This window comes from Hibiscus syriacus, unplaced genomic scaffold (assembly GCF_006381635.1).
Source record: "Hibiscus syriacus cultivar Baekdansim isolate YM2019G1 unplaced genomic scaffold, ASM638163v2 tig00110569_pilon, whole genome shotgun sequence".
NCBI classification, from domain to species: Eukaryota; Viridiplantae; Streptophyta; class Magnoliopsida; order Malvales; family Malvaceae; genus Hibiscus; species Hibiscus syriacus.
Window position 1 is genome coordinate 852,741 of NW_024062784.1, and position 9,765 is coordinate 862,505.

The 9,765-nt window shown below is 31.7% G+C and overlaps 1 protein-coding gene across 1 annotated transcript; it reads right to left on the reverse strand.

The window, feature by feature from the left end:
- Positions 1 to 1,060: 1,060 nt before the first annotated feature.
- Positions 1,061 to 4,010, reverse strand: LOC120132582 (probable ADP-ribosylation factor GTPase-activating protein AGD8). Its single transcript, XM_039149321.1, has 7 exons — positions 3,804 to 4,010; positions 3,561 to 3,679; positions 2,643 to 3,078; positions 2,259 to 2,519; positions 1,649 to 1,774; positions 1,287 to 1,385; positions 1,061 to 1,186 (listed from the first exon to the last, which is right to left on the reverse strand). The coding sequence occupies exons 1-7, from the start codon at positions 3,873 to 3,875 to the stop codon at positions 1,079 to 1,081; spliced, it is 1,221 nt and encodes a 406-aa protein (XP_039005252.1). The 5' UTR covers positions 3,876 to 4,010; the 3' UTR covers positions 1,061 to 1,078.
- Positions 4,011 to 9,765: the final 5,755 nt, after the last annotated feature.

The window sequence follows — 9,765 nt, forward strand, 5'->3', positions numbered from 1 at the left end:
GTTTTTATTTTTATAAAACCTTATTTAAAGTGAGATTTTGAAAATGGAGGGAAACTTGAGCCGCCTTTGACTTGGACTTGATTGCTATTATGCCAGCTGTCCTTTATTTTGGCTTTAATATACATTGTACCCCTTGAAATATACATTTTTCTCAATTTGCACCATAAATTGTTCATTTCTCAATTTATCATTTAAATCATCATTTACATCTCAGATTATTGTAAAATAGAAAACAATCAATCAAACTACAACATGCGACATACTCTTATTAGACGCGTATATATTTTTCTTGGACAATATGATTAAAATAATAAATTAAAGATAAATTAGAAAACAATTCAAAGTGTAGAATAAAATTATATTTCAGAAAAAAATCACGAATTAAACATTTTTTTTAACGCGGTCTACAAGTTCAGGTCAAACTTTATTTTTATATTTTTCCACTCGAAAGCACTTTTAATTAAATTATTATTTAGTTACAGAGGAGGGAGGGATAAGTATTCTGCCATAATTATTTTTTATTATATCAAGATAATTACGAGAGTGATATCTGTTTTAAATATTTAAATCATTTGATAATAAATATTTTAGCCGATATCAGCACTCAAAGACGAAATTTCTAGAGACAATAATCATCATTTTAATCATTGATGTAATTTGGTTTGTTCTCTCTATTAGCTAAAATAATAAATAATGTAAAAAATATTTTATTTTTGTATGAAATATCTTTTTATTTGATGAAAATCGTTAGTTGATTAACGATCAACATTTGTCACTTATATGATATTATTACATCATTACTTTCAACACATGTTATATGTCACATTATTAAACTTATAAAATATGATATATGTCACATTATTATGCAACATGTTTCACGTTGTCATCAAACACATGACAATCTCCTGTGAACGACATGTTTAACTTGGTGTGTGTGTAGGGGGGTGTTTAAATATTTATTTGTCCCGTGAAAGAATTGTTATTATAAAATCAGGTCTACATTCACTAGCAAAAGTTATTGGTCGGTGATCTAACATAACACATTCAGATATATATGTTCAAGACCAGAAACATTGCATTACAGGACTCTGTCCTGGAAATCCGATAGAAAATTGGACGCCAACGAGCTCAATTTCTTTCCGGTCTCTCCTGCCATGTTCTTAAGGTTCGAGATATCCTGTTGTGCCTGAAAGTCGAAAGAAACGAGATAGAGATGAACTTCACGGCATCACATACACACATGAAAACTTAGGAGATGCATAAAAGAAGTGTTTTACAAAACGGACCTGGAACGAGAGTCGGTTGATGAGGTCACTTGCAGTAAGATCGATAGAATTATCGGCACTTTGACCGAAGAGATCGACACTAGAGATGGCTGTTGAACCCTGCCAAAAATACATTAAGGTTATTAGCCTAGGAAAGCCACATTTCGTACATAAATTTGCTTCTATTACAGATGAATTACGGAAACAAGAAACAGTTTGTGATTACTGTTCTTCAAAGAATCTATTTTGTTTAATGAATATTGTGAACCAGAAAACAAAAAGGAAAAGGATACAACAAGATGGTATGAAAAATCCCAGACGGATAGTCTTTCAAGCCTAAAAAAGACTATGTTTTTCGAGAAAGGAATAGCTACTTCACATACTGAGAATTTCTGCAAGGTAACTTGAGTTTCATTGTCCGCTGCTCTGGTCGGATCACCGAAAAATTGGGCCGATGAAATAGATTTCGCATTTGAGAACTTCTTCCTAGCTTCATCGGTTTCCTCAATCTGAAATTAAAAAGAAGCAATAAGAAGAAGAAAAATAAAAAGGCAGAATAAGATACAAGCAGACTAAAATAGTGAGTTCTGTCTCTTCCACCAAATTCTCACAATAAATTACATGAACATGTACAATGTGAACCGTTTTCTTTTCAAAAAGTCAATTGATTAGGGATGTGCAAGCAATACACCCTACTAGATCCAAGGTGCCCCATACTGTCACACTAAAAGAAAGATGACATGTCTTGAAATTTGATTTCCAAGGAATAAGTTGCAACTTCACATAATCTCAAAGCATGACCAGACTAAAATAGTGAGCTCAATCTCTTGATTCCAGGCATCAACTTTATGGAAGTTCAAATCATCTCCAGCAGTACGTGGATAAATTCAAAGAAGAGCATGGTTCTAAAATCAAAAGGAGACAGTTCTATCGATCTAATCAGGCATATAAATAAAATATGAAGGTTCTTGGTATCTACAGATGTAGCATTACTTGCACTTTTGAGGAATTTGAGCTTGATTTCTTCTGAAAACCACTGCCCATTCCAAATTCTGCGAAGAAGCTTGATGACTTTGGTGGAGCAACTTGATTAAGCACTTGTGGGCCACCGTGAATTGACTCATTAGATTGAACATTTTCTACATACTCAAAACGAGATGGGAAAGATGAACCAACGGGTGCAACATCATTAGTTGAGGAAGCAACAGGGGCAACCGGTTCTTCGGGCTTCTGTTCATATAGATTTTCACTTGGCTACAATAAAAGAAGACCATGTTATCATGAAGAAATGCATTGACAGAAACTCCAAAATTAAGTAACTATCCTAACAAGGATATCCTTCTGAGCATTCTACAGTAACTACATTTCTCACCATACCTTAGTAGTAAGCTTTCGGGCACCAAGGCCCCCGGTTTTCGCAGTAAGTTTTCTGGCACCAAGAGCCTTTTTCACAGTGCTGGTAACAACTGTATGAGAAGCTTTGGGGGCAGCAGGAACTTCTGGTTTTTCTTGCTTGCCTATAGAACTTTCTTTAGCAACGTCATCAGTTTTGCTATCAGTAAATCCATTGGGTGCTTGTGATGACTGAGAAGCAACTGGAGACGAAGGCAAACCAGCATCTTCTGCCATGCTTTTATCAACTTCTTTTGATAGTATTTGCTTATATAAATCGGCAGCTCTTGAAGTATATTTGGCCTCAATTTGGCCTCCATCAGTCCATCCATGTTGCTTAAAGAAAACTTGTGCACGGTTGTTTCCACCATAAGTCATCATTTTCAATTGTTCAGGAGACCATGAATCTAAATTAGTAGACCTACATAAAACATACATGTTTTTTTTTCATAAATTAAAAGTGAAACACAAAGAGGAGAGAATATAAGCAGCAGAAGATGCATCTTTATATGATGGTAGGCATTACAAAATTCACAGTAAAGTGCATGTCATTATAAACACCAAAATCCAAAAGAGTATTTCTTTTTCTCACTTTAATTCCTTTAGTGAATCTCAGTAAATCAAAAACGACATAACATAATCTGCTCAATGAAACATTGGCGTATGATAATTTATAAATTTCCACAGCTGACATTTCGTTTTTATCAATAAATTTCCTCACGAAAACAAGAACTGAAAGCGGGAAAAAGCCTTTTGTATTCCCCTACGTAACAATCAAACAAAAAATCAAACTATTTTCAAGCATAATTGAGAATTCAGATGCACAAAATTGAAAAGCATAAATCGATGCAAAACACGAAAAAAGTAAAAGCATCCGAATTAAAAAAAAAAGACTAAAAATACCTGACAAAGCTGATGTGAACACCGAGACTCCGGTGAACAGCTGAGCAATCGATGCATAGAAAGATCCCATACGTAACCGACGCCCATGTCGGATTCTTCGCATTACAATCAAAACACATCTATAAAAATAAATACAAATAAGCCTAATTTTAAGATGCAGTAACAAAAATTCCAGATCTGAATCAGATCTAACAACATATTATACAAAAAAATCCAAAATCCAAAAAAGAAAAAGAAACAAACCTTGTTTTCTGATTTAGCTTTCAGCTTCCTGAAAACAGCGTGCTTGTCATTCAGGCTATCCGACGACGCCATCTTTTCCTCTCTCTTCTTTGTAATTTTACTGGTGGCTGGTTTTGGAGAAGATTTAATATGTTCCGAAGAGGTGTGGAATCAAACACCTCCTCCTCGGGCTTTGAGAATTAGAGGAGAAGAAGAAATCTAGTAGTATTAAAATAAAGCTGACACTAACTCCGAATTTACTTCAAAAATAAATTACTAAAATTATTATTATTAGGGTAAAGTATAGTAATGGTCACTGAACATTTCTGAAGCTTGCATTTAGGTCCCCAACATTTAAAACTTGCAATACAGTCCCCCAACATTTATTCCGTTTGCAATATGGTCCCCAAACTTAAGCCACAGTTAGAACATTAGGATAAATTATATAAATGGTCATTGAAATTTTCAGTCATTTGAATTTAGGTCCCCCAACTTTTAAAACTTACAAAACAGTCATCAATTTCATTCTAAACCCCAATTTCCAAGTAATTTAATTTTATTCTAAACCCTAAATTCCAAAATACTTAAATTAAATTCAATTATGTCAAATTTATTATTATTTAATTTCATCTTATTTCATGTGATACGTATTTTTTATATAAATATAATAGTATAATTCTTAGCTGTTGAATAAATTTTTTAATTAAAAAAAGTAGTTAGGATATAGAAGAGGTTGAAAATAATTCAAATTTTAAATTTATAAAATGTTATTTTGACGTATAAATAAAAGTTTAAACTACTCGGTTGACAACTTAACTATCTAGCCCTTTTTACTTTTGTCATCGATCTTTTAAATTTATCAATCATACCACATAATTATTTAACTGTTTCAACTAAGCCACTAGTCGTTACCAATTGATAAAAATGATGATGTGGCAGTTAAAAGGAATTGGTATTATTATACATTCAGTCTTTATTATTTATATAATCAATTTGGTCCTAAATTAAATAAAATTTAATAAATTAATCATTTAATTAGGATCTGACATGTGTTAGCACATGATCATGACACGTGTCATTGGTGACACATGTTACCACCTAATTATTTATATATGCTATCAATTTGGTCCTAAATTAAATAAAATTTAATAAATTAATCATTTAATCAGGATCTGACATGTGTTAACACATGATCATGATATGTGTTATTGGTGACACATGTCACCTCCTAATTAGAAGAAAATTAAGTTACAAAGAAGTAAAATTTGGGTCTTGGGCAAACTCAAACCTGAGTCACGCAAATGAAAGATACAGGGTGGAGCCACTAAGCTAACACCATCGTTTGTGTTAAGAGATATACAATAATACATATACTAATAGTGTGATCAATGCCATAAAAAAAGAATATAATGTAAAATGAAAATAATGAGATTTGAACTTCGGTAAAAAATTTGAAAGCAATAAATGATGGGAAAATATTATATTTTTACAATAAAAAAATATTATATTTGATAGATTTAATATATTTTTTAAATATTAGTTGATACAATATTTTAAAAGAATAAATTTAAGATTTATATATTTTTAAACTAAATTTAATAATTATATTTTTCATATTTATAATTCATGATTATATATATAATCTTAAGTTGAGTATTTCTAATATAATTAATAATTTTAATTTCTTATTAAAAATAAAATATTCAAAAAATATAAATGATTCATACATTAATATATGCATATATTTTTTATTTATACATCTAAATATAAATATACATTTATATAAATATATTTTTATTCGTTGTGTCTGTGCCTTGAACTCTTTCTTCAAGCCTATATTACCTTAAATTGAAGTATTTTAGAATTTAATTGAAGTATTTTAGAATTTAGGGTTTAGAATAAAATTGAATTACTTTGGAAATTGGGGTTTAGAATGAAATTGATGACTGTTTTGCAAGTTTTAAAAGTTGGGGGACCTAAATTCAAGTGACTGAAAAGTTCAATGACCGTTTATATAATTTATCCTAATTTTCTAACTGTGGTTTAAGTTGGGGGACCATATTGCAAACGGAATAAATGTTGGGGGACTGTATTACAAGTTTTAAATGTTGGGGGACCTAAATGCAAGCTTCAGAAATGTTCAGTGACCATTACTATACTTTACCCTTATTATTATTATTAAAGTTTATAATATGAAAATCGCATATTATTATTAGACTTCATTTTTTAACTTAAATATGAGTAATTTCAATATTTAAATTAAAATAAGATGAGCGACAATAATCTAGGGGTGTTTAAATAATCAAATTAATTCGGTTAACCAATTAAATTGAATTAGTTCGGTTAATTCGGTTCGGTTATCAAATTAGTTCGGTCGGTTAACGGTTAAAAAAAATTAGAATTCGGTTAACGGTTAATTCGGTTCGAATTCGGTTAATTAACCGAAATTTAATTTTAAATATTAAATATATTATATATAACATATGAGTTTAACCCAAACCATTTAAAACCCAATTAATAATTTAAGATCTAATAACTTTTAAACCTAAATTAATATTAATTAATTAAAAAAATTATATAAAATTTTTATTTTATAATTATATGTTTGAAAAAAAGTTCGGTTCGGTTAACGGTTAAAGAAAAAAAGTTTGATTAATTCGGTTATGGTTAATTCGATTCGGTTCGATTTTAACCGAATGAACAACCCTACATAAATCTATCTAAAAATTTTTATAATAAATGATTTTTAATTTATTGATAAACTAATTCAGATCGGGTGTTGCAGAGGTGAGGTTGACCCTCCCAACCTTGTTTAAAGAATCTAATATCTCATCCCACTATACCAATAAAATTTTAAAATATAAAATTAGTATACTGAAACAGAAGATGTATCAAATATAACTTGGGACTATATCATTATCTCGGTGGACCAAATGGTATTGTTCGAAGAAACAACCATGAACCCTAAAAGATTAGTCGTCATGTTCAGTAAAACAAACATGAAGATCCTTCGTTTAAACGACAGAAAAAAGCCATGTAATAACTCCGACTTATAAGCCATTCTATACAAATTTACCCAAAACATCAATTTAATAAGCTCCTAAATCATACATTATTTTCCCTCCTAGCACAGAACAATATATTTGAATTCACCATAGGTTCAAAGTTTAATTTCTTAATGACTTGTGCTCCTAAGATGTCTAAATGGTAATGGCTATGTACGTGCATTTCAAGGGATTAAATAGCTTAAAATAGTATGGGGGAAACATGCAATACACTAATCACATAAATTTTTTATACATGACGGATACAACTAAAATTTCAAAGTAGACACGGATTTGATATGAATCTTTAATGGATCCACCACTGAAACCTGGTGAATCAACCCTAGACGTTTTATTACAGATAAATCCCAAGATCGAAACCTCATAGAGCAACTTAAAAACTCATTAACAACAACAGTCGTGGCCGGCCCAAATATGCATCACCTCGGTGTTACAGTTCAGGAAAGTAAGAACCGGCCGGCATGCATAAACTAAACTATATATGATCTCATAGAATTAGAAACCCTACAGATTACGACAATTAGACAAGGAAAATAATGGCATTGATTGATAGGTAGCCCAACGGTTCAGTATCCTTTTGTACGGTCAATGCAGGCACTAAGAAACCCTTACCAGAAGAAACTCTCCCTTTTTTCCCGGTAAAATTTTCGAGATAATGTTCTCGAATTTTTTATTTAACGATATAACGTACTCTCAAGATTAATTGCTCAAATAGGACGAATTGCACAGTGTTTGTCGTAGGTCGCCATGCCTTCCGGGCGACCTACGGCTTCCCAGCATAGGTCGCCATGCACTCCGGGCGACCTTATAAGTCGCCATGCACTCCTGGCGACCTTGTAGGTCGCCATGCACTCCTGGCGACCTTGTAGGTCGCCATGCACTCCTCCTCCTCGCGTGATTCCTCTTGCCCTCGGATGCCCTCGCATAACTCGCTCGAATGGCCTCGGTCGGATGCCCTCGGTCGGATGGTTTCGGATGCCCAACGTGTTGGAACGTGCATGACACATGCAATCTCTCTCATAGCTCGCCGGGAAGACATGACGACCTAGTAGGTCGTCCGGATGGCATGACGACCTACGACCAACACTGTAGATTTCACCCTATTTGAGCAATTAATCTGAGGAATGCATTATCTCGTGAATTAATTTATTCGAGAACGTTATCTCGAGAGTTTAGCCCTTTTTTCCCTGTAATTTGTAGCCTTCCAAGAAATTCCACCATAGGTCACCTACCCCATCCTATAACTATAGAAAACGCAGTCCCTAACTATAGAAAATTATTTTGTTGAGTTCATCGACAATTAAAAGTTACAAAATGATCATCTAACTATTAATTATGTTCCAAACTGAGTTGTACGTTAACCTGCTGACTGAAATATGATAAAATTTGATCCCGTAATCTTAAATGACTATCATATCACAGTCAACATGTTAAAGATGGTCGTTAAATTTTTAATGAAAAAGGAGGAGTTCAGAACATAATGAATAGTCAATTGACCATTTTGTAAATTTCAATAGTCGATTGACTCAACAAAGCAACTTCCTATAGTAGAGGGATCATTTTGTAACTTTTAATAGTTAAGGGACTCAATAAAGCATTATCCCATGCATGGTGCAATTAACCCATGCATTTGTGTGATGATGATGTTTGAATATGCCTTATCTTCAATGCTTTTGGTTGCTGCACTTTTTGTTCCCAACTTGCTGCTTAAAAGGATTTTAATCTTTCTTTGCTCGTAGTAATATTTTTTTTATATTCTAGATATAGATCAGAATAAATTCAGATAAAATTTTATATATAATAAAACCATACTAATAATTATATATATTTAAACTTTTATTGTCAAATAATTGAGAGTTTATAGAACAAATACTATCACTCGTAAACATTGAATTTGATTCGAACAATTTCTTCTCTTTTATTCTTATATGAACTTTTATTTTTCGAAAATAATAAAATAAAAGATTAACCAATAGATAAAATTTTATTCTTATTGAGGTTGCTTAAAACGATTAATATTGATACATTTTAATGATAAAATATACGAATGATCATTAAAGTATATTAAAACAATTTTTTTACGGGTAAAGTACATAAATGGTCCCCGGTTATAGGATAATATTTTATTGAGTCCTTTAACTATTAAAAGTTATAAAATGATCTATCAACTATAGAAAGTTGTTTTGTTGAGTCCATCAACTATTAAAAGTTACAAAATGATCACCTGATTATTAATTATGTTCCAAACTCGTCCTTCTTCGTTGAAATTTTGACGATAATCTGAGTTGTAGGTTAACCTATTAACTGAGATATGATAAAATCTAATCTCATAATCTCAAATGACTATCATATTTCAGTCAACATGTTAATGTCCAACTCAGACTACCGTTAAATTCTTAACGGAAAAGGATGGGTTCAGAACATAATGAATACCCAAGTGACCATTTTATAATTTTTAATAATCGAGAGACTCAACAAAGTAACTCCATATAATCGAAGAATCATTTTGTAACTTTTAATAGTTAAGGGTATTATCCTATAATTGGAGGACCATTTGTGTATTTAGCCTTTTTTAATCACTGAAATTTCATTAAGTAATAAAATAGTCATTAAAATTTTTAAACGATCCTAAAATGATCATTTAACTTATCAAACTATTATGAAATGATCCTTAGAAGAAGATTGCTTTGCTTAGAGCGATTACTTTGCTTTAGCGAAGCAGCGCTGGTCCTCAATCAAATCCTTAGAAGAAAAATAAATTACTTCAGCTGAGTCAATGTAAATATGAGTAAATTTGATGAAAAAAAATGCTGTTTTCTTCCACTCATTCAATGGAAGTTACAGCAATCTCGATGGATTCGGGTCACGATATTGCCGACACTTCGATTCAAACATCGTGAGTTGCTGGCGAACTTGTA

Coding starts and splice junctions, on each gene's coding strand:
- LOC120132582 (XM_039149321.1), bottom strand. CDS start 3,875: ATGGCGTCGTCGGATAGCCTGAATGACAAGCACGCTGTTTTCAGGAAG. Junction 3,680..3,803: donor AAGCTAAATCAGAAAACAAG/GTTTGTTTCTTT, acceptor TTATTTTTATAG/ATGTGTTTTGATTGTAATGC. Junction 2,520..2,642: donor CCCGAAAGCTTACTACTAAG/GTATGGTGAGAA, acceptor CTTTTATTGTAG/CCAAGTGAAAATCTATATGA.